The sequence below is a fragment of the Sarcophilus harrisii genome, chromosome 3 (genome assembly GCF_902635505.1).
Source record: "Sarcophilus harrisii chromosome 3, mSarHar1.11, whole genome shotgun sequence".
In the NCBI taxonomy this organism is placed as follows: Eukaryota; Metazoa; Chordata; class Mammalia; order Dasyuromorphia; family Dasyuridae; genus Sarcophilus; species Sarcophilus harrisii.
Window position 1 is genome coordinate 312,423,659 of NC_045428.1, and position 26,286 is coordinate 312,449,944.

General features: G+C 35.4%; 1 protein-coding gene across 7 annotated transcripts in view; it reads right to left on the minus strand.

Moving 5' to 3' along the window:
- Nucleotides 1-523: 523 nt before the first annotated feature.
- Nucleotides 524-26,286, minus strand: part of NMNAT3 (nicotinamide nucleotide adenylyltransferase 3) — a 152,193-nt gene continuing 126,430 nt past the window's right edge. For 5 of the 7 annotated variants that reach the window (XM_003763739.4, XM_012544621.3, XM_031959824.1 and 2 more), the window contains 3 exons: nt 23,543-23,726; nt 9,950-10,044; nt 524-1,524 (listed from right to left, as the gene is read on the minus strand). In XM_003763739.4, the coding sequence (XP_003763787.1) occupies nt 1,184-1,524; nt 9,950-10,044; nt 23,543-23,726 (620 nt within the window). In that variant the 3' untranslated portion in view covers nt 524-1,183. The remainder of the gene's footprint in view (nt 1,525-9,949; nt 10,045-23,542; nt 23,727-26,286) is intronic. The other 2 variants (XM_031959827.1, XM_031959828.1) reach the window with 1 other exon arrangement.

Below are 26,286 nucleotides of genomic sequence, written 5' to 3' on the forward strand. Positions count from 1 at the left end.
TCAGTTTGGGAAACAATGAGCTTGTAGGATCAGAAGATTTCATGGATTCGAAGAAAAATCAGAGTGAAATAATATCTTCTGAATTTGTGAAAGAATATGTAATCACTAGTGCATACTTTTCTACAAGTAAATTTTCTATAAGCAAAATCTCTGTAAGTATACATGCTCACTGGTAGAACTAGAAATTCCTCAGCAAGTATGAAAATATAAACTCATCCCTATGAAAGTCTTTTAACAAACCAGGAGTAAAATGAACATATGTTAATAGGCTCCCTTGTGGAAAGAAAAAGAATAAAAGCATTAGCACTGGCTCAAATTATAAAACATTCCTGATTACATTCAGAAACAGGGCAAAGTTTTTTGCTGTTTTTCGGTACCCTCAGGTGAGGAATTCAGTGCATTCAAGTTGGAGTGGCACACCAACTAGTATTTCTGAATGGCCAATAAAAAAAGCAACCTGAGTTACATTATTCATAACAATGCCAAAAAAAAAAAAAAGAAAAGAAAATGAAATAAATAGCAATTCATTAGAACTTTGTGATATTTTATTTTTTGTTTGCCAATATGCAGACATGAAACACTCAAAAGATCCTATTAAAATTAAATGAATCAACTTTTTTTTAAAGAAATCTTGGAAATGAGGACATTGGCATTTAAAGTCAGGAATATCATGTTTCCTGCTAAAAACAGTATTAAAATATTTATTATATTAAAATACATAAAAACATTTGTTTAGAAAATAGCTTAATTTTCAATACCAAATAGAAATGTATTCCTCTTAAATGGTTCTCTGTGGAATATCCAATACTGCTTAGGAAAGTGCTGAATATACAAAGAGTCCACACTTGTCACAACTAAACTTCCCATTATGATTTTGCTCTATTAGTACTATTTTTTTCAAAACAAAAGCTTACCAAGTCATTCTAAAGTAATTAGTATCCTGTCAAACATCTCTAATAAAGAAGAGGATATTGTGCTTAAAGACTCATTAAAGAATTCAATATGCACAATATTGTATGAACAAGGAACACTTTGCCATTTAAAAAAAAAACCCAACTTATTATTTGTGCAAACTCTGAAAGTTTCTAATAACTGTGGAACCGAATTTCACATGTAGAATAGAGAAGCCCCAACAACTTCTTAACATCACTTTTCCTTCATCATTCCATTCCTTTAATTATATTTATTTTCTCTCTTCCCGGTAGAGGTCATGGTCTTTAATATAAGAAATGACTGAGTCTGGAATCAGATACTTCACACTTTGTCCTTGGTACAAGGCTTGTCTTACATATGTGGCACTCAAATCACTCTGTACCACATTCTTAACTAGGTGTATATTATGTTGATAGTGAGTTAAAATGGCTGATTCAGAGATATATTGCTGAAAGTCATGGCCAGCCCTGCTAACACATACTAAGCCAAACTTTTCAACTATTTCTTGGATGTGTTCATCTTTCCAGAGGTTGGGGGTTTGAAAAGTCTTCAGGATATCTGCACCACAGAGCAGCTTTAACTCAGGAGCAGCTGAAAAAACAAGGAGATTCATTGTGAAATTACAGAGATTGTTTTTAAGATGATGTTATATTTGTTTGGAAAGTTTTACTTACTTTTGTTTTTGATATGAAAGGTACTCAAATGTTTTGGTATTTATGCTTTAAAAAAATAAAAATATAAACAGACCTAGAACTGTCTTAAGTACAAATTTAGTTAGTTTGTCATTTAACACTTGGAAAGTAATTTGTAAGGTAAGGAAGAGAATCTTTGATTATAGTGTTATGGCTACCGTCAGTTCCATCCAATAAATGTTCATTAAGAGCCTAGGAGATGTACAACACTTTCCATTTTCTAGGAATCTCACTGAACTTATATTTTAGTAATGGGGAAAGGGAATAGAAAAGGATACAAATAGTTCTGAAAGTAATATTACTATGAAGGAAAGGTCTAGGCAAACTGGTCTGAAAAATCAACATTTGCAATATTATCCTATTCAATGAAATTCAAATAGAACCAAAGAATCTGGGCAATTCCTTGGAGCTTGTTTTGTTGATATTTGTTTCATATATATATACTTTAACCACACTGTGTGTTTAGAAGTACATTGGGGGTAGTTATTATCTTAGCAGAACTCAGTTTCCTCTTGTTTGCAATATTATGAAGTATAAAAATATATATGATAGGATATGTTTATTTTTTAAAAATTCATTTAAACAGTGAATTTGTCTTTTCCTTCTTTCATAAAATAATTCCATCTTCTCAACATTACACATTTCATTCCAATGGAATGCCATAGTTTGCTAGTAGGAAGTTGCAGTTCAGATACAATTGTACATCCTGGGGAGGGAGATAGTGGGAAAGAACTAGTTCAAAAAATGGACATGCTTTCATATTACCCTTTAAAGCCTCACAAAGTAATCCTGCTAATTTAGAATTTGTGGTAATTTGGACACAGTTTAAGTAGACGACTACTTTTATGCCATCTGTGTTGGTGAAAAGTTCTTTATAAGAGTACAAAAACATCATGAGAAAGAAGTTTAACTTAGTCAATAGGGGAAACTATAAAAAAGCTTTATCAGCTTCAATTATCAATCATGAATGGATTAATTACCAACGATTTTTATCTTTTCAATAAGGCACAACCTCTACTTGGAATTTGGTTAGTTCCTGTTATATATACTTAAAAGTAATACAACGATGTTAAATTACTCTATAATTCATACTTTTCAGTATTTGAGACTGGCTTCATAGCAAACAATAAATGTGTTGATGAGAGCTGTGTTAGAATGGCCCTGACTTGAGATCTGAGCCCCAGGTTTGCCACTAACTGGGCTCTGAACTTCACATCAAGTCACATCAAGTCTCGGAGCTTTAGTCTTGTCACCTATAAAAAGATGGAATTAGATTCCATAATGTCCTTAAAATTCTTTGACTTGTTGGTCCAAATTTATCAGATGTAACTCTCTTGCCATTGTAAAAAGAAAGATGCCTCTTGTAAACTCTGGGGGTGATTAGTATATTTGTATGAATTCTAATTGTGAGGTGACAGATATTGTGCTATTTACTAGTACTGCCCTGCCTATTCCTTGAGAGAGAGTAGTGCTAGAAATCTGAAGCCCAAATATCAGGCTTCCTGATTCCCTGGAAAAGAATCTGAGATAGGAAAAATAGAACAATGTGCTAAACCTACAGCGCCTCAGTAAAGATTTAGACCAGAAAACTAAGCTAGAAAGGGCTAAATTTCTTTTAATTACAACTCCTAATAAGCTTTACTTACTGTGTTTGAAAGACATCACAAAATGAGAAAAAATAGTGTCTTTCTTTAGAGGACACATGGTCAAATCCCATTTCTGATGCTCAGTAGTTGTATTAATTTGGATAAATCATTTAACTTATCTGAGTCTCAGTTTCCTCATCTGTAAAATGAAGGAGGTGAAGTAGATAGATGCTGAAATACTTTCTGGCTCTAGATCTATGATTTTATGACTCTATGAATCTTTATATTTTCTTTTGCTTTACAAAATAATTGTACAAAACAAACTCTTGCTGTCCAAACTATGTGGCAGAAAGAGAAAAGAAAAGCAGGTGCTAAGATCAGAGATAGTTGCAGAAGCAGAAGCAAACAGGGAGAGGTGTAAATAGAACTTAGAATATTTGGATAAATTAGAAATCCCTGGCTTCAGGTCTCTGCTACAAAGACTCAAATTGGCTTGGGGACTCAGAAGTCAAGGAGCTCAGTACCTTTAGTTCATTCAATGATCAGGGAAGATAAGGAATGAAGGGTGATAATTCATTAAAATTTAATAAATATGGTACAAAAAGAAATTCCCAGAAAAGGATTTCAGTGGAGAAGAGCATGTGCTGAAAACCTAGATATGAGGCCTTTAGATCCAAGACTAGATTCTAACATCCTTCATAAATGAATTAACAAAAGTGCATTTATTAAGAACTTATTAGATGTAAAGCATTGTGTTAAATACTAGGAATATAAATAAAAAAGTTGACAGCTCCTTTCTTCTAGCAGCTCATAATTCTTTTTTTTTTAATTGAAGCTTTTTATTTTCAAAACATATGCAAGGATAATTTTTCAACATTGACCCTTCCAATTCCCCTGTCTTTCCTTTACCCACTCTCCTGAGTGGCAAGTAAGCCAATATATGTAAAACATAGTAAAAATATATGTAAATCCAATATAGGTATACATATTTATACAATTCTCTTGCTGTACAAGAAGAATCAGGTCAAAAAGGAAAAAAATGAGAAAGAAAATTAAATTCAAGGAAGCAATAAAAGAAGTGAAAATGCTGTGTTGTGATCCACACTCAGTTCCCACTGTCCTCTCTCTGGTGTAGATGGTTCTCATCATCACAAATTCATTAGAACCGGATTGCATCGTCTCATTGTTGAGAAGAACCAAGTCCATCAGAATTGATCATAAAATCTTGTTGCTGTGTATAATGAGCTCCTAGTCCTGCTCATTTCACTCAGCATCAGTTCCTATAAGTCTCTCTAGGCCTTTCTGAAATCTTCTTGCTGGTCATTTCTTACAGAACAATAATATTCCATAACATTCATATACAACAATTTATTCAGCCATTCTCCAATTGGGCATCTACTCAGTTTCCAGTTTCTGACCACTACAAAAAGGACTGCCACAAGCATTCTTGCACATACAGGTCCCTTTCCCTCCTTTAGGATCTCTTTGGGAAATAATCCCAATAGAAACACTGATGGATCAAAGGGTATGTACAGTTTGGTAACTTTTTGAGCATGGTTCCAAATTGCAGTTCATAATTCTTGTAGGAGGAGACAATACATGAGGAAGGTCTAAGTCAGATGGAAGGAGTTTGTGATTTGGAGTGCGGTAGTGAAATACTTGATTATACATCTTGATTTTCCCTGATAAAAAACAAATCTAATTCTGATATTGGAGAATCAGATTGTGCTTTGTTACTCCTTTACTTACATGCAATCTCACTACCCTCTCAACTTTAAAATATTCAGGTAATTTCTAGATGGATTAAGGATTAGATAGCAGAGTGTTTAGACAATTCATGTTTAATTGTTCTGAGACATGTGATCCTGGAGAAGTCATTTTACCTCTTCTTGAATAATTCTTTCCTAGCCATCCAAGAGAGGATACCTCTTTTCAATCTGAAGCTGAAGTTTTGGGCACTGAGTTTTCAGCACCTTAGGCTTGGGTCTTATTCATTAAGTTAATGATGAAAATAAAGAAGAATGTATCTCAATCATATTGCCTATAGGGTAAGAGAGTACCCAGCATCACATCAATGCTACCGTTTGCATGTCAGTCCTTCCTGTTCCACGGTGGCAAAGCAGTACATTACAATGGATTGCCTCTAGCGGCCAAGCCTGCTTCAGATTTCAACTCTGGGCAAAGCCATCATCCATCCTAACAAAGGAATTCAAATATTTCCTATGAAATTCTCCAGACTGAGTAGCTTCTGCCTTTCAAGCTCAAAGAGAACAAATTGCTGGTATTGCAAAAAGACGACCAATATAACTTGTCCTAAAGGCAATAAAGTGAAACAAATATAATGTCCTCAGTGTTCTCTGGCAGCTCACTAAATAACAACAAGGAAAGGCTGCATCCTCAAAGGATAATGGTCCTAAAGCTCGTGGGCTTCTGCTGGGCTACAATTCAAATGAGCATAAAAAACTTCAGTTGGTGCCAAAGATTCTGCACCATTTTTTTTCCAGATGTTTTGTTTGGTGGCTCCAAATCAATAATGATCACAGAAGTGAATTATAAAGCTGGGTGGTGTCGTGCAGGGAAGGAGAAGGGGTGAGCCAAAGGAGCAACAGCCACTGGCAACCCACAGGATGTGTCTGTATCCTTGAAATTGCAAGGCTTAATTAAGAGAGGGTTCCATTAGATGAAGTCAGATAAGAACAGGGGTGCCAAGAAGAGGGATGGAGAGGAGAGAGAGCCAGAGAGAAAGGGAGGGAGGGAAGGAGAGAGGGTGGGGGGAAGGGAGAGGCAGAAACAAACAGAGAGGGGGGAGGGAGGGAGAGATAGAAGGGGGAGGGAGAAATAGAGAGAGGGGGGAGGGAGAGAGAGGGGAGGAGGGAGGGAGAGAGAGACACAGAAAGAAAGAATAAAAGAAAGAGAGAGAGAGGGGGATAGAGAGAGAGAGAGAGAGAGAGAGGGGGAGAGAGAGAGAGAGAGAGAGAGAGAAAGGGAGAGGCAGAAACAAACAGAGAGGGGGAGGGAGGGAGAGAAGGGGGAGGGAAAGATAGAGAGAGGGCAGACGGAAAGAGGGGAGGAGGGAGGGAAAGAGACAGAGAGAGAGAGAGAGAGGGAGAGAGAGACACAGAGAGAGGAGGGGAGAGGGAGAAAGAAAGAGGGAGAGAGGGAGAAGGAGAAGGGGAGAGGGAGAGAAAGATAAGGAGAAGGGGAGAAGAAGAGGGGGAAAGGGAGAGGGGCAAAGAGACAGGGGGAGAGGGAGAAGGGGAGAGGGAGATAGACACAGAGGCAGAGACAGAGAGAGAAAAGAGAGAGAAAAGAAGCAGAAACAGAATGAGAGACAGAATGAGAGGAGTGGGTGGGAAAGGATTAGAAAAGTGACAAGGAAGTCATTCATATCAGGTGATTCAGAGCCTTGGAATACAGCATATTCAATTTAAAGTGAAACAAGATCAAGTGTTTCTTCTTATAAAAAAGGAAAGGAAATACCATTTAGTACATGGAGCTAAATTCAGCAAAGCAACCCACGAGGTGAACACATCCTTTAGAGAATCATATATAAGAATCAAGGGGGAAGTGAAGGAACTTAAGATACAATCAATCTAGAAGCTTCACAAACTAAAGTAGAACAGAGTTCAGAGATGAACAAGAATATGTAACTGAGTCTAAGGAGGGCAGCAAATCACAAAAATGATGGGAGATATACTTCTATTGGCAGCAGGAAAATGAGACCGCAGAATGTAATATGCTACATTCACAGGGAAGAGGGATTAAACTTGTTCTGCTTGGTCCCACAGGATGGAATGAGGATCAATGGGAGGAAACTAAAAAGTGGTAGATTTCAACTCTGTATAAGGAAAACCTTTCTAACTATGAGAATGGTAGAACAAGTCTGTTGACTCTGGAAGTAGTGGAAGCATTCAAGCTGGAGCAGGATGATCATTGGAAACTGAAATTCATGAAGAAGATTCATAATTCCAAAACAGTGGAAAAAAGAGTATTGGGTTTGAGGCCAGAGAACAGGGATTTAGACAATAGCCAACCACTATTTACTACCTGAATGATTCTGGGCAACTCACTTCAGTTCACTGGGTCTAAAGCACACCCTCTGTAAACTAAAAACGCTGGCCCAGGAGATCAATAAGGTCCTTTTTTTTTTTGTTTTGAATCCTATGATCTTTAAAGTCCATTTCAAACTCTGAGATTTCATGACAGCAAATTCATTGGTAGATAAAAAGAAAAATGGTATTACATCATTCTGCATTCCCCCAAATAATCTCTCCCTTCTCTTTATTACCATAGACTTTGTGTCTTTAATTACATGTTCATATTCTATTTCATATTAGAGTTATTTGGGGAGATGTTTTCACTTTCCTACTAGAGTATAAGTTCTTTGAGGTCAGGGAATCTGACTTAATCTTATTTATATCCAGCTTTGAGCCACGAACAGTACTTTGCATAAGGTAGAGGTTTAAAAATATTTATTGAATGAACTGAACAATAGAATAACATGCATTTAGGAAGGTTTAAAACACACACACACACACACACACACACACACACACACACACGTATGCCTGTTATTCACAGAAGCCAAATTATGTTACATTAACAACCCCCATTTTCACTTGATGAAAATTTCTTTTAGCTACATGGAATTAAAATAGCAAGAAAAAGGCTTTTAAAGCTGTTTTTGGTTATTTAGAGGCCTTGGAAGTTTTCTAGAGATTTTCTGAAAGTGTTGCTCTGAGGAGCAAATGATAATATATATAAAATGCTTTGCAAATGTTATAACCTCAATTATTAATTACTATTATTTTTAAAAACAATGTTGAAAAAGAATGCTCAAGACTCTTAATTTCTATGTCTAAAAAGCTGCCACTCTACATAATACTTCTCATTAACTTGAACATTTAGGAGCAGATTTTAGGTTTAAAGCTAGAAGAGACCTTGGCCAGTTCTCCTATTGTTTAGTATTCAAAAATAAACATTTCAACAAAGATCTAATCAATACTTTTTTATTGTGGATAACAATGTAAATGAAATTGGGCCAGATCACTTATTGTGTTTTTTAAGAAAACTCAGACTTCCAGGAGAGAAGCATAATGAAGAGAATGAGATAATGAAGATAATGAGAAAGGGCACTTAGAGATGTAAGTTCCAAATGAGAACCCACTGAAGGCTCCTAAGGTTCATGGATACCGAATTACATCTAGACAATTTCTGGAGTTTCATGTTTGGATATGAGATATACGTGAGAAGTTCCCCCCCAAATGGCAACAATTCTCACGTTTAAGAAGATCACATTCCATTGGGGACGCCATGCAGACATATATGTATAATACAAGATAAATCAAAGTAACTTTTTAAAAAAAGGAATGAGCATCTGGGAGAATCAAGAAAAGGTTCATAAAAAAAGATGCTTTTGAGATGACTTCACGGGATTCTAAGTCCGGGCTGAAGTGAGAGTGTTATTCTAAGCACAATGATGGTTGGCCTATGAACAAATATGGATGCAAGCAACATACTGTCATGTAGGAGAAAAATGAGGAAAGCCACTTTGGTTGTAAAGGCTTTGTAAAGGGGAGAAATGTTAGTTAGCTTGGAAAAATACACTACAGCCACTATGAAAGAGCATTTAAGATGGATCTTATACATAGGATCTCAGAGCCCATCTAGTCCAATCGTTTTATTTCACAGATGAAGAAGGTGAGAGAGAGATTTAAATGTCTTGCCCAGGGTCACTCAGATAATAAGGGAAGTAGATCACCTTCCTTTTCAGAAGACTGTTTTATCAGAATGTCTCCCTGACTTTGCCATGAGAGATTTATGGCATGCTTTGTAAACACTGTTGGAAACAAAACAAAACAAAACAAAACAAAAAACAACCTGGGAATTAACAGGAACAAGAAAAGTTCACATATTTCATACCATCATCATTCAATTTTGTGTTTAAAATTTCAAAATGTTTCATCTTCTGGTGAATCAACTTTATTTTGGGGGCAAGGGTTGTTGGTAGGAGGAGGAAACAGCATTTGGGGATGTCTGGCAGGTGAGAGGTAGGGGGTAGGGAGTGGGAAAAATCAACTTTATTTTGAACAACCAGTTCTTTTAATGAATGCTTTTACTGTTTAAAATTACAGTAACATTTTATTTCCAATAAAGAATTTTCATTTCAGAGGTTTTTGAAGCAACAACAAACATCACCACCCAGATAACAAATAGATAAGTGTCTATGTAATAGGAACTCTTGTTCATTTTGCAGCTACAAGTGCTATTTCTTACTTTGAACTGGCAATGCCAAATCATAACAATTCCATAAGAATTACATTCTTATGACATTACAAGGTCACTGGAATTTTAGTCAGGAGAATTTAGGCTCTGACACTAATTATGTGATCCTTGCCTTGCTAATCTCAGTTACATTATCTGTAAAATGGTGGTTTAGGGGAAGGTAGGTTTGATCTTCTAGACCTAGTCATGTGATCAGCATGATAACATTATGGCTGGTTAGGGAACTTTTTTACATTTTTGACATATGTGGAAACTGAGGTGGCAGACAATGGTAAAATGATTTTCCAAAGCTCATGTGGTTAGCTGCTGTTGGTACTAGGATTTAAATCCAGTTCTCTTATTCAAATCCATTGCATCACCTAGCTTCTCAAACATTTTGTGCTTCTATTCTTTGTTCTATAGTATTTTCTTCATTTAAGGGAAAAAAAAGTACTATTTACAATAATCACAAACCTGTATATGCTGGAGTGGCAATATCCTCAGTAGGTATTTCAGAACCTGCATTGGAGTTTGTGGCCTCTTTCCTGAGCAATTCACTATAATGATGTCTGTATTTTTTATGGAAAAAAAAAACATTTCCGCATAAGTTGATCATCAGACACACAAAAGGATGACTTTGTATTTTCAGATTTTAAACCACCATTTGACTTTATTTTAGCTTTGAATGAAGCAATTCATGAATGCATTATATTCATCATCTATTGAAAGATCTGTTAGAAATAAATTAAACGATACAGAATGTTCCAAGTCTTTCCACTTAAAAAAATATTTGTTGAATAGTCTTTATTTCACTAAGAGCACACACCCATTTTAAAGACATCTCATAAAGGATGCAATGATTGCCAAAGAAAATGCAGACATTCCTGGGTTTGAGAAAAATCAAATTAGATAACTTCCAACTGATGAATGGGTTATATATTCAAAAACACCATGTGTTTATTAATCTTTTTCTTGGAATTTTAAAAGCATTTCCCCATTATTACATAGGAGGCTAGATTCTTAGGCTAACAGTTAACAACAACAAGAAAAAAAACACATTTAGTCTAAAATGTATCAGAACTACAGTATTAAGCATATGCTAGTACTTAAATTACCACATAATAATGTGTCCCTGACAAAGTATGTTCAGAATTTCAGCTTGGAGTGTCAGAAATATAGTATTCATACTCTGGTTTCCTTACAATATTGATAACAAGAATGACAATTTCCTTATTCTCATGTACTGCAAGAAGCTTGGGGGAAAAGCTATCTCTGTTGGGTCAAGGGCTCCAAAGGGATGGAAATTGGGAAAAAGAGTTGAGAGATGTGTGTGATATGGGAGGGGTGAGGAGTCAGTCTAAGATAGGCAAGATTTATGAAGTTCTCCTTATGAGGAGTGGGATTAGGCTGGAGGAAAGAAAAGTAAAATTGGAGTGGGAATGGGGTTAATGAGGAATAAGAACTGGGGATATTCCAGGTATTAGTTAAACATATTTGTATTCCTGCACCAAGCACAGTACCTAACATATAGTGGGTATTTAATAAATGTTTGTTAACTGATTGATGAGTTCAGATTTCCAGGTAGGTGGCTTAGATGACAGTAGTGTCCTTTTTCTCACAAAAAAGTGCTTAATTTTTCTACCCTAACTGGTGTCTTTCCATCCTACCCTACCCCCCACTTAACAGTATATTACTTTTTCCCCAATTACATGTAAAGATAGTTTTCAGCATTCACTTTTGTAACATTTTGAACTCCAGACTTTTCTCCTTTCTTCCCTTCTGTTCCCCGTCCCCAAGATAGCAAGCAATCTGATATAGGTTATACCTGTACAATCACATTAAAATACAATCACATTAAACATATTAAATGATGCTTCTTTTAAGGTTTATCTCATGGTTCAAAACCTCTAGAGAGCCTTCCCTGATTAATTTTCCATCTATTTACTTCTCTCAGCACTTAACATACTCTTTTGTTGCTCAGTTGTTTCAGTCAACCAAACTAGTTTTATGAACTGTTATATACCAGTAGGATACCATAAGGAAAAAAAAAAAAAGTAAATACAGATAAATGACTATACTTTAAGTCAGGAAATCTGGGTCCAAATTGACTCTAATCCCTATCATGGGATGAATTTATTCCCCTTTCTGAGATTCAGTTTACACGTCTGGAAAATGGATAACACTTTTACTCCCTTTTTTTTTATAGGAGTGCTGTAAGCAAAATCTTATTCAGTTATAATAAGAAAAATTGTTGATTGGAAAAATTTTGTATTGGAAATATCTTTTAAAATGCTAGTGTCCAAAATCCATAGGGAATTGACAGAAATGTGTAAGACTAAGATTCTTTTCCCAATAAATAATTGACCAAAAGACATGAAGAAACAATTTTCAAAGAAAAAAAATCCAAACTATCAATAAAAACTACAGAGAAATGCAAATTAAAGCTACACTTGAATATAATTTGAACCATCAATTTGGTAATGATAGTAGTTGTGCTTTTGCAAACTGTGAAGCAATTCATTTAAGCTAGGAGGCTCATCTTAAGTGATATAAAATTTGGATTAAAAAAATAATGAAGCCTGGGTTCAAGTCATTTGGATTTATAATGCTGAGTAGAAACAGCCAAAAAATGTAGCAAATTTAATCATAGTCCATTTTTGCCTATTGCATGAAAGTTACTTCAATTCCAATGGTCAATTTTCAACACAGAGAAGGCTCTTTCATTCCCACTGTTCTTTAGCATAAATGAGTTTTACATTTTGTTTCAGGTTCTTCTTGCATCTATTGACACAATCATATTCTTTTTCATATATATTCATATGTATATTAGTATATATATAATAATAGGAAAGGTTTTCCTTATGATGAACAATTCTTTTACATGTGGCAAAGAAACCCACTATAGTCTGAATGAACATTATTTTTTTTTTGGGGGGGGGGAGGGACAGAGTAGATAAACTACTATAGCTATTTTTACTATGTTTTATATAAAATCGGTAAAAATGTAAGAGATGTTTTTAGTTATTTGGTAATTTGGTATTTTTATAGCTATTTATCCACTTTATAAACTCAGTTTTGATGACATATGCTTAGATATTGAAGTGTCTTACAATCTTCCTTATTTCCTTTCAAGTCATTAATTCACTTTTTTTTTTCTTTTCAGCAATGTAGTTTCATATTCCTTTTTAAAATTCTAAAGTCTTATTAATTTAGTTAGTTTAAAAAAATTTCTAATTTTGGTTATCAGTTCAGTAGTCTTTTTTATTTTAATTTTGTTTCTGATTCTGTTTTGTTATTTTGGAGGAGGTTAATTTATTAATTTTACATTAAAAAAATTGCATACCTAATTAATAGTTCCTTTCTTTTTCTACTTTTAATGCAATTTTTAAAGATATATTTTCCCCCTATTATTGCATTAGTTGCATTACATATTTTTAGCATGTTGTCTCATTTTTACAATTTTCTTTAATACAACTTTAGCTATTTTTATGACATTAACTCATTCACTAATTTAGATATCATTACTTTGTGCTACCTTGCCATTTACTCTGCTGCTGCTCCACATCTCCCTGCCTGGAATTGTATTTCTAAGAACAATCTTTTAGAAATCACAACCTTTTAGAAATCACAATTGGACATTAACCAATTCAATTTTTGAATTCTTGTCCTATGGCAAAGCTTTCTTGAATCGTGAGCAAGTATAAACTTAACTAGCCAACTGATATAGCCAAACCCTTAAGTCAGGTTATGTTCATATCACATTGAGCCATCTACCCAGGACATCTTGCTATTTGCCCTGATACTACTTTCCTTTCCACAGAACTCGCTTTTTCTACCTCCTATTCCAAGTATATTAATTAATACTTTAATTTTTTTGGGGGGGAAGGGTGGTCTGAAAAAGACATTTCAGTTACTTCCCCTATGAACTAACTCATCATTCTTGTGACTTTCCAGGCCACAACTTTCTTCCTTGGCCTTCACTCTCTTTTATATGTTATCTCTCCATCTTAGAAAGGAAGCACTTCAAGAGGTGAAATTTTGTATTTGTATACCTAACATTTAGTCTGTTTCCTGGCATACAGGAAGAGCTTAATAATTTTTCCCAATTATTTACTCATTTTATTTTTTTAGGTTTTGCTTGTATTTCTCTTATTGATTGCTGGTTTTATTACTTTATCGTTTCTGAAGGATATCTAATATTTCTTATTATTTTGAAGTGAAAGAAGGGAGTTATATTGCTTCAGAGGAATTGATATAAGAATACTCTCAAAATCTCTCTGGAGAACTTTGGAATCGATTTTGAGATACTAGAGACACACTGGCACAAGACTGCACAGCATAGTGTACCTTACCTGCATCAAAGTGATGGGTTCTATAAGCAAAACAGAATTGCAGTAGCTCAAAAGAAACATGAGATGTGTGAATTTAAAGACATCTCTATAACAAATGTTCATATGGATTATTTGAATCTGACTTCTGGAAGAACTTTCTGAGCTTGCTTTCATCTGATCACATCTCACTTTGATCTCAACTTAGTGATGTCATTTGGACAATAACCATTGCTCTCATTCTTACAAAATGATCTCTACACATTGATGTTATACAGAAATTGATCTCCTGGATAACTTTTAGTACAAGATTTTATTTTAGAACAATAGATGGCTTTTTAAAAAAAATCATATAATAAAGTTCAATTTATACCTTCTATATATGTTCTACTAGAGGTATGAATATAGTGTGACTATTTTGCCTATAAAGTGCACATAAACCAATTAGTAAAGCAGATATTTCTTTTAGTGACTGAAGCCCTCTTCCTTCTGGTAAAATGAAAATGAAACCCAGATTAATAAGGAATATGTTCTCATGTATCAATTGTTCCTCTCTATCTCAGAGCCACAGTGATCCACAGTAAGTAAAATCTACAACACTCAATTTACAATTCCATTCAGTAGAGCTTTGTTGCCATCGTGACTTGGCAGATAAATACTACAATGGTATTTGCCCTCTGGCAACAAGATACCAAAAACATTTTCAAGTTTTACAGGCATGAGTTTGTGCTTCATTGGCAACTCTCCCTTAAAGTCTCCCAAATGCAAGTCAATAACTCATTACACTAATATGCAGAGCCTGCATACTGAAACTGCATGGATCATTTAAATAGCTAAATTATCTATGCTGTGCACTAATCTCAACTTTAAAAAATCCAATTAAATGCCTTCTGAATAAATATTTCTAGATTTATAGTCTGTTTTTTTTTTTTTTCTACTTTAAATAAAAACCTGAATTTGAAGGCCCCAAGATTTGGAAAATGAGAACATGGAGCTAAGAATTCAAATCAAAATTTTAAAATAGAGCTATACAATGTTAAGAAATAAAAAGGACTTCGGAAATCGTCTAGTATTCTTTCATTTTGTAGATAAGAAAACTGAAAGCTGTCGGAAAAAAAAAAAAAAAGACTTGCTTATCATCCTAAGAATAATTAAAAGCAGACTTAAGATGTGAAAGTAAGTCCTCTGCATCCAAATTATCAGTTAATCAAGAAGTACTTCTCAAATTCATATGATGTGCCAGGCACTATGCTAATATTACAGCTACAAAATAGGATAAAACAGTCCCTGACTTTCAAGAGCTCTCAGATTCTAACACTGAAGACAACATGTATATAACTAGGCATATACAGGATATAAATACAGTAGATAGAAGGCAATGTGAGATTGGAAGACACTAGCAGGTGGGAGAAATAGAAAAGACCTCCTCCAGAAGGTTGGATTTGAATTGGGTGGGACCTGATGGAAATCAGAAAGTGGCAGAGGTTAGGAGGGAGAGCACTTCAGCCAGTCAGTAAAAAGGCAGATTAAAAAGATGAAAGGTCGTGTTTAAGGGACAGTCATTAGTTCAATAGAGAGATCAAAGAAGGAAGGAAGTTGGAAGAAGAGAACTAGAAGACTGGAAAAGTAGGGAGGAAGCAGATTATAAAGAATTTTAAATAACAAAGGACTTTATATTTGACTATGAAAGTAAATTGGGGAATCATTGGAATTTAATGGATTTTCAATGGAATTTACAATGTTAATGAGAGAGAGAGAGAGAGACAGAAAGAGAGAGAGAGAGAGAAAGAGAGGAGAGAGAGAGAGAAAGACATTGTACGACGTGCATATAAGAAAACAGCTTTGGAAATTGAGTGCAATGTGAATCAGAGTTAGGAGAGATTTGTGGGAGCAAGATCAATTAGCAGGCTACCACAACAGTCCATCTTAAAAGTGACAAGGGCCTGAAATAGGGTAATGGTTTTGTGAATGGAGAGAAGGGGATGTCTAGAGATATTATGAACATAAAACAAGATTTAGAAATTGATTGGATGCGTGAGATGAGGAATGTGGGTGACTGAGGACCAAGGATGATGTATAAGGGATGTGAGCCTAGTTAACCAAGATGGTAGTGCTCTTTATATAAATATGAAACGGAGTCAAAAGGGAAATTCTTTGTTTTTGTTTGTTTTTTGAGGAGGAAGATAATGACATATTTTGAACCTGTTGAGTTTGAGATACCTAATTAACATCCAGTTGAAGATGTCCAAAAATCAGGTAGTGATGTGATACTGCAGCACGGGAGAATGAGTAGGTAGGATTGGATATATAGATTTTGGAATCATTTCCAAGGATTATAATTGAACCTATTGGAGTTGATCAGATCACCATGTATATTACTACAAAGAAGGCCAGAAAAATACTCCTGGGAGATATACATAGTTAGTGGATATGAAATGAAGAAAGGATCAATTAAAGAGATTAAGGAGTGGTCAGATATAGGAGGAATTTCAAAGAAAACAATTCCCATAAAACCTAGAGAGGCAGGAGTATCTAGAAGAAAAAAGTGACTGTGTCAAGTGCTGCAGAGATGTCCAGAAGGATAAAAACTGAGAAAAGGTCACTAGATTTGGCAATTAAGACTTCACTGGTAACACCAGAGAGAGAAATTTTACTTATGGGATGAAGGTCAGATTGCAGAAAGCCTGGAAGAAACCAAGAGGAAACAGAGGCACCTAGAATAGATAGCTTTTTCAAGGAGTTTAGGTGAGAAGGAGAAGAGAGATGTGGGACAATAGCTATCAGTAATAACAGGACCAAGTGAATATTTTTTATGGAGAAGAGAGAAATAGATGTATTTGCAGGAAGCCAGCAGAGGAGATAAACTTATGAAATAATGTGGGAATAATTGAGAGGTCATCTTCTGGAAAAGAATGAGATTGGGGTGCATGTACAAAGGTTTCTTTTGTTAAAGAAAAGGACCAACTCTTCATTGTTAGTGAGGGAAATGAAGGAAGGGATAGTGGAAGAAAATATTTGAGTATTATGGAATTCCTGGGAATTGATAGAAATGGACATCAGGATTTAGATTATGTAATAAAATTGGATACTATAAACTAAGTGGAGGAGAGAATGATGGTAGTAGGAGAATCTGGAGGTGGCAATGGGGAACTGGCAGTATTGAGTCCCTCACCACAAGCAGTGAGTTCAGGGTATTATTGAAAGTACTTCCTGTATATAAAGGTTGGTGGTGAGGGAAATGGTATCATTAGGATGGCATTAGGTCTCAGTGAGTGGTTTGAGGTAAGTAGGGAGAAATGTTTATAATGAAAAGAAATTTATTAATTATGGAGCAGGCGTATCAGAGAATACAGTGGAAAGGTAAGGCAGATCTAGATTGGGGTATTGGGGGCTTTGTTTTGAGGTAGATGGAAGTAGGAGACAGAGAAGGTGGAGTTGGGTAATGGGGTTTATACATCGAGAACTAGAGGTTCAAAAACTGTGGTATGGAGAATGTATAAGAGTTGGGATTATGCTAATTTATGTTTATGTAGCAACAACAAGCTGAGCACCACGGGAACTGAATTCTGTTTGAGGTATAGAACTTGGCTCCTGTCTATTGTATATTAGCAATGTAGCAATTCTGAGGGATTTCTTGGCCCCAAGATTAGAGTATATCAAGGAGGATAAATGACTGTCCATTTGATAGCCTCTAAGTGAAACTGTGTGTGGAGAAAAGCTCCATATCTCTCCTTCTGCTTCTCATTTCACTCTCTCTCTCTTGATCTTTTTCTCTCTTGGTCTCTCCTCCCTTCCTTCTTTCTTCCCTCCCTTCCCTCCTTCCTTTCTCTTTCCCCTTTTTCTCCCTCTCCTTTTCTCTCCCCTTTCCTCTCCTCTCTGTCTTTCCCTCCTTCCCTCTCTTCCTTCTTTCCTTCCTTCCATTCTTCCTTCTGTCCTTCCCTTTCCTTTCTTCCTTCCCTCCTTCCTTCTTTATTTCCACCTCTCTTCCTTCTTTCCTTCTTCCCTTCCCTCCTTTCTTCCTTCCTCCCTTTCTCCTTCTCTTTCCCCCTCCCTCCCTCTCCCCATCCTGCTTTTTCTCTATTGCCCTGTCTGTCTTCTTGCCTTTCTCACTTGGTTTGGAACCTAGCTTTCTCTGGACTCGGAGGAAGGAGGGAACTTCACGGTCCTCTCTGCTGGGAATATCTCATGGGCCTATGAGAATATATGTTTGCCTAGATGAAAGAATGAACCACAAGACCCTGGCTGCTGCTTCTGTTTTGTGTCTCTTTTCCCTAAAGACAGGAGATTAAAGAGCAATCCTGAGAGGAGGCTGTTTATGGACTTAAGTCAACTTGTTAGTTGGAGAATTCCTAAACTAGTTTTCTGATAAAAGGTGATTTCTACACAGCTTCTTGGGAAAGGACAGCACTGTTAGTAAAATTTTAAAGCTGAAAGATTTAAAGAGCTAGATTTTGCCGGTCAATATATCTGGACTTGTAAGTTTCCAGGCAGTAGAAACCCAAAGTGAACATGAAATATCCTTTAACCACCCTATAAAGTTGTCTTTATCTCCTTGGAGTATATAATAGGAGGTTGGTTAGTGTTTCATGTTTTAAGTATTTGTCAATGTGTAGTTACGAGACTTTTGTGTTTTAAGCATTTCTTTCATATGGAGGAAATAAAAAGCTGTCATACTTTATATCTACTTTGTACACTGAGTATCTTTTCTATCAGGCAATTTATTAATCCCTTGTGGGAAGTCCTAGATGTGAGCCATACCTCAGTTTTACTTAAGAGATTTCTTTTAGAACAGTGGGCCAGAGGAATAAATGATAGAGTATGAGAAAAATATTATTCTCTTTTCTTTGGGATCAAGCTTCCGTAAGAACTGAATCTTGGACTACTTGAACTCAGATCCCCTTGTGGGAAGAGATGCTCTCTGAGACACTGGCTATATCCATGTAGTGCCTTAAAAGCTGAAAAGCAAGGGGAGGATTGTGGGAAAATGGTGGAGTATGTTAGAAAATTCCAAAATTTCAAATTTCAAATTTTCAGATTTCCCCTACAAACAAAATAAAATTGTGTCTCAGGTTGAATATAGATTGGTAAAGAACAGATAAGACTTGGGGCAGAATAAGACTCCTCCAGGGACAACTCTGAGAAAACTGGAAGAAAAACTCCATGATTAAGATTTAGTCAGTGTGAAGTGCAACCCCTCCCCTATGTCAGTTAGCTGGGCAGATACAGCCAGCTAAGAGTCCCAGGGCTAGCTGGGTTCCAAAGTACAAGAGTCCAGGAGGGAACCTTTGCTGAGCAGGAACACTAGACCCAGCTATGCTGCAGAGAGGGGTCCTGGGTGAGAAGGAAACTGCACATGGGAGTAGAGCTTTTGTTTTAGAGTTTCAGGTCAGAGGGTTGAGCTAAAGTGGAGCCAGAGGCACCATTCCCCTCCCCCCCACTGCAGGACTAGAGGTGGTAGAGGACACTAATAAGCTCTTATTGAAGGAAAAAAAAAAAGGAACAGGCAAAGGAGAAAAAATTCAGCCATAGAAACTTATTATGGTAATAGAGAAGACCAGGGGTCATCTTCAGAGAAGGACAGTGAAGTAAAAAAGACTTCTTTTACCCCAAAGAATAATGTTAAATGGCTACCTGTCCAGGAAAAAAAAATCATAGAACTCAAAAAACAAAAACAAACAAACAAAAAAATCCCCCAAACCCCAAAACAGTTAAAAATCAAATGAAAGAGATTGAGGAAAAACTAAAATAAATTAAATAAGAACCATCTAAGATAAACAAGAAGATTATAAAAAGAAAGTCAATCAATTAGAAAAGGAGATCCAGAGACTTAAGGAAGAAAATAATTCTTTGAAAATTAGAATTGGGCAAGGGAAAACCAGTGAAATTATAAGAAACCAAGAAATAGCAAAACAATATAAAGAATGAAAAAATAGAAGAAAATGTAAAACATCTTGTTTAAAAACCCTAACAGATCTGGAAAAAAGATCAAGAAGAGAAAACATAAGAACTGGACTATCTGAAAGCTGTGACCAAAAAAAAAAAAAAAAAAAAAAAAAAAAAAAAAAAAAAAAAAAAAGAAAAAAGAAAGAAACCCTGGCACCATTAAAAAAAAAAATCAAAGAAAATTGTTCTGAAGTTATAGAACATGAGGAGAAAGTACAAATAGAAAAAAATCTACCTATCACTTTCTCAAAGAGATCCTATAAGGAAGACACAAGACAGTACAGCAAAATTTTGAAACTTCCATATCAAAGAGAAAATTTTACAAGGAACAACAACAACAACAAAAATTCAAATATGATGGGGCTACAATTAGAATTATACAGGACTTATTAGCAGCTAAAATAAAAGACTGCAGGTCCTGGAATATTACATATCAAAAATCAAAAGAACTAAGCCTATGGCCAAAAGCATATTCAGCAAAACTGAGTATAATACTGAACAACAATAACTACAACAAAAAATGGACATTCAATGATCTTGCAGATTTTCAGGATTTTATCTCAATGAAACATAAACTCAATAGAAAATTTAACATATAAGAGTCAACATCAAAGATTAATTTTAAGAGACTCAGTAATAATAAACTGTTTGTGGAAAACTGTTCATGGAAATCTAAACCATATGTCTAAGAATGACATTAGTAATTGGGTAGTCCAAAAGAAAATGTTGGGACATAGCTAAATATGATGACTCTACAAAGCAAAACCAGTTATGCCCTGAATTGCTATGCCCTGAATAAAATTATTATAGCTCTCCCCTCCACCCCCAATTCTTTTTCCTTGCCATTAAGACTGGCAGAATTGAGTCAGGAAAAACCTTGAAGCTCTGGCCACTTTACATTCCATTGTATCATAAAATTCAGGTGGATTATCTCGATCTTTGCAAGAATAATTACCTCTCCATTTGAGTATTCCCCCTCACCTCCATGTCTCCAGTCCTCCACCTTCTTATCTTGACCCTTATCCTGTCAGGATTAAGTTATGATCCTTTCCTAGAATTATGGCTTGTCCATCCTCCCAATGTCCTTCCCCCCCACTTCCCATTTACCTTTGTTTCCCCTAAGATTGTATAGTCAGATTATATATTTTGTTTGCAAACCTTAGTTAGCTATAAAAGTTCCCTGCCTCAGTTCCTCAGTGCTGAATGATTTTTGAACATAAGTTTCATTTGGCTGGCTAGCCTAAAAAAAACTCTCCACATTAAAAAGATCAAAAACCAATCTCTATCTTGCCTCAGTTTCTCTGGCATTACACCATCTAGGAAAAGGTAAAAATAGGAATTATGCCATTTAATAAGGTACAGAGGAAGAACTGACATAAAAATATTACTCTATGGGGAGGAAGCCTGGTAATTCTGAAAACCTACTCATATTGGCAATGAGTTAAATGGGAAACAATACAAATATATCCACCATGAAGAGTATAGCACTTTCTAAAATCTATAAACAAATAAGGGAGGAGGAATTAGGATAACATGAGGTATAAAAGGATATGCAGATTTATAATTACTAATCCTGCATTTCCTGCCATACCATTTTTATACTTTTCTCTTTCCTTTCATCCTTTCCCTGTTCACCAGTGTTTTTCTTCAAGTATGTAGATTTCTGTCAGTGGGACTAGTTGTATAGATTAATGGGAAAGGGATAAAAAGAAAGAGAAAGGGTGGCATAAGATAAGTTGGGGTACAAAGGGGTGTTTAGATTAATAGAAGTGGGAAAAGGTGTGTAGATTAATGGGAATGGGATCAAGAGGGAGGAAAAGGATAGGGGGAGAAGATAAGGAAGGGATCTGTGGGTGGGGTGCAGTTAAGTAATAGCAAGGCAAGTTAAATATTAGAGTTAAAATAGAATTAGCAGGGATAAGAAAATGAGAGATATACACAAATACAATAACAAGGATCAGTAGTAGAAGTCAATAGAAAAAAAAGTAGAGGTAGAAATCATTGATCTTAAAGTCAAACTTAAAGATTCATTCAATGGAGAAATCTATATGTCATTCATATTAATATTGTTTTAGATGCATGTCTATGTATGTGTATATACATATGTATATATGTGATAGATATGCATATAGGTATATGTATATATATAAATATGTGTATGTATATACATACATATCACCACCTATATATTTATATATAAGAAAATAAGTATAAGAAATAAGAATAAGAAAAAAATTAAAAAGTTGCAAAGCACTTATCATTATATTATCTGAAGGTGATAGTAATCTTATATGTTAAGTATCAAAGGTATAATTCACATTTTATAGAAATTGGAGGCTCAGATAATTTATGTTACATGTCTGTGGTCACATAGTTATTAAGTATAAAAGGCATGATTTGAATCCAGATATTCCTATGTCCAGGAATTCATTCAGTCTAGGGTTGTTTTCCAGGCTTCTACAATACCTTCCATACTAGACCAATTGTGTCCTATCTGCATCATTGAGGTCACATGTCACTTTTTGTGACCTTCAAATGTGTGCTGTTATTGTTTTTGCATGGTTTTCTAAACAAACACAAAACTGAAGATGGCTTTGATAATATCGTAGATGTAGGCTTAGTGGTGAATAAGATGGGTCTGTTTTTTCTTGGACTTTTATGTAGCTATTTTCTCCTCTTTATCACTATTGTTAGCATTGTTAGCACTTGTTAGCACTTGTTAGCATTGACTGTAATATAATGATATAAAACTGATCCACTGTTTAAAGTGATTTTCATTTGCCAATCAGCATTTTCACACATGACATAAAACTTATAGTGTCTATGATCGCAGATGACAAACCACCATAAGTTCTCAGAGTTGAAAAAGAGACTTCAGAGAACGTCTAAGTCCAACAGGAACTTGAAAAGATTCCTTTTATAACATCCCTAACAAGTGGCTGTCTAGGTTCCATTTGAGAATTTCCAGGGAAGGGAAACTCACTCCCTCTTGAGGCAGTCCATTTCAGTGTAAGGCAGCTTTAACTGTTTAGATTTTTCTTATTTAAAATTTATCTTTCTGCAACTTCTACTTATTGTATTAGGTTTTGCTCCCTAATGCAAAGAACAACAAGAATATTCCTTCTTGAACACAGAAGGCAGTTATTAGGACTCCACTTCCCTGACCCTCCTCCAAGACTTCTCTTAGAATCAAACATTTTGTAATAAACAGATCCAATAAGTCATTTTAAAGGTGTTGCTTCTTTGAAATTTTAGAAAATCTGGGTTCAAATAAAGCCTAGGACATTTACCTAATTGTGTAATCCTGGGAAGGTTATCTAAGTTTTGATTCAGTTTTCTCATTGGTAAAATAGAGGTAAGGATGACAACTTTTTGAGGATGAAATGAGATAATATTTATAAGATGATTTAAAAACCTTAAAGTGCCACATAAATGCTGTTTGATTCTATGTAGACTATGGGGAAAATGCAATCACTATTTATAGTGCACCTATCAAATCCATTGTCCAGTCTACAGCCCAATAGTGGCTTTTGGTCTACTTAAAAAAAAAAAAAAAAGATTAAAAATGCATGTATTTTGCACTGTGACAGCTAAATGACTATTAACAATTTAACTGTTAATATCTCTCAAGGAGTGAACATTTCCTTATTTGTGTTCAAGAAGGCTTAGCCTTAAGTCTGCTTGTCAACTTTTTCTGGGCTTATTGTTTTTTTTTGTTTTTCTTTAATCCAAAGGTTTCCATGTAAACTCTTGTGGTTGTCATCTTTCCCAGACAAAAAAAGAATGCTATTATTACCTTAACACTTTTACTGTTTCTATCCACTCCTTTTGTTCACTCTCCCACTGATCCACTCGAATCCAGCTGGATGTCTGTAGTGCTAGTCGTACCATGGCGACTCGGTGTTTTGCAGCTGCAAGTTCTTTCTTTCCATAATTGTCATTTACTGGTGAAATTATGCCTTCAATCACCTGGTACATTCCTTGGTAAGAGAAAGTAGAGATATTTTATCCATTTATGGATATACATAATGGGATTCTGAAATTTATGCAAGTGCTAAAAATCAATGTATGTATTCATCAGTTTATACTGTTCAAAATCCTATTATGGGAGTATTAGCTCCATTAAACAACATTAAAAAAGAGCTGAATGAGTATATAAACTCCTCTCAAAATTCATTTACAAAACAGAGAGTCAGGCTAACTAAAAATAAAGCTAGTGAATTCTGAATTCAAACAATTGCACCAAGATAGCAATTTGAATGACAGAATGAAGAATTTGTTATAAACAGTATTGGTTCCTAGATACCTGCATAATACAATGGATTGAGATGGAATCAGGAAATGTTCAAACTCAGTCTCAAATGCTTACTAGCTGTCACTTAACCTGGGCAAGTCACTTAACCCTGTTTGCCTCAGTGTCTTCATCTGTAAAATGAGATGAGGAAGGAAATGGCAGATCACTCTATTATCTCTGCCAAGAAAATCCCAAATGTGATCACAATGAATTGGTCACAACTGAACAACAATAACAACTACCTGTATGTTACTTAATGGGATCATTTCATTTTCTAATGATCTGGTAACCATAGCTATATATGATTCCTTTGGCCACAAATTGATAGATTTTTAGAAAAGGTAATAGACATATGATACTTAAAGCCAGATAAGCATGGTATACCATCTTCCCTGACTTTGCCTGACAAGAAGCTTCCTTTCCATCTGAGTAGCTATGTTAATGAAATATGAAAATAAGTTTGTCGATTGGAAAAACAATTCAGAAGTAAACACTCCAAGAACTCACAAGTGAAGATGACATTCTAAATTTAGAATAAGAGATAACTCACTAAAAGCCAGAAAGTTACATTCATTTTTTAAAAATCAGAAACTGGGCCTTGCAGAGAGTGGTCTTAGAAAGCAGGACATCAGAATCTTCCAGGGTGCTTGTGTAGGCATCTTAAGGTACAACATAAGTGCCTGGGCCTACTCAACTGTTAGTAGTTTAGCTGAGGTACAGAACTTGTCCATAAAAAAAGAAGTCAGTGATGAGAAAAAGGCTGGGTTTTGAATCTTAGATCTGCTATTTATGTGACTTTAGGAAAATTCACTAAGTTTTTCATTTGAATAGATTCAGATGAAAAGATGTGGTTCAATGGTGCTATCTTGCTGGTAGTAATCGGTTCTTACTCTTATTTGCCTCTACTCTCTTTGAGTGGGCTGTTACTTCTCCCCTGTCAGTCCATTGGCTTATCCCTTTGGCATAGCTTTCTTCCCCACAATTTCCTTAGTTCCTCCTCTGGAAGGAATAGTTTTTTTAAAACTGGGTTGTGGGAGATAAGGAGAAGAAAAATCACAGGATTTTTCTTCTTCCAATTGCAGATAGCTAGTCACAGCTTTTCCTTGGCTTCTGACACATTACCTAGAGAGGAAGATTCTAGTATTAATTGTTTCCTTTGTTCTTTGGGAATTTGTAAAATGAATCAGTCATTCTCCTTTTATAGCTCTGAGCCCCTACTTAGAAAACTCCACTGGAAGAAATAAACAGGCAAATTTCACATCTGCTATCTCTTCTCCTGAGCATTCCCATACTGTCTCTATTCTTTGTGTTAGTACAATGACACACACACAGGTGAATAATATGGTGGTTATTTATTTATCATGAACACCAGCATAAAAGAGACTAAGCAGAAAGATTAAAAAAAAAACCCAACTAAAAAAAAAAACAAAACCCAACTTTAAGAACCAGAGATGTTTTAAGAAACAGGGACATGCTTTCTCTAGTAAAGGAAGGAAAGAAGAAAAAAGGAAATAAAGGAATCACTCCCTGTAGGTTTGTTGTTCACAGGGGTGTTTTAGCACACTGATTATACTAACACTTCTCATCTATGATCAGCATCCTTAACCTAGGCTCGGAGTTCAGAACTGAGGTTCTCATAGATAGTGCTATTCCTTCCCTTGATTACACCCTCTAATCCTACCATTTGTCAAGGCAGCTCCTGGGATGTTCTCTTGAGTTTCCTTTCTCATGCAATTCCTGTACTCTATTAGGACTGGAAGGGCTAGCTTATCAAAATATGAACCCCATTGAGTCATCTCTCTGGGATAGGGAGAAGGAAACAAGAATAGAAACAAATGGATGATTTCTGTCCAGATTTCTGCCCTGTCCAGAAAGTCTCCACTTCTAGCATCCTGAACTCAATCAATCTATAACAAGCATTGATTAAGTCCCTACTATATACCAAGTGCTAGGGATGCAAATACAAAGAATAAAACAATCCAGAATTGCAATTAGATTATATTTTAATAGGGGTGTACATGTTTACATATGTGTATATGTAATATGTAAATATAAACATAACAAATACAAAGAAAATAATTACAAATAAACACATAGTAGTTAAATACAATTTAGTTAGGGAGAAAAGGCACTAGCAATTCAGGAGTTAAGAAAGGGCCTGAAGTAGAAGGTGGTACTCAAGCCCTTTTATGAAGGAAGAGGGGGTTATGAAAGAGGCAAGAAAGGGGTTCATTTTAGGCATGAAG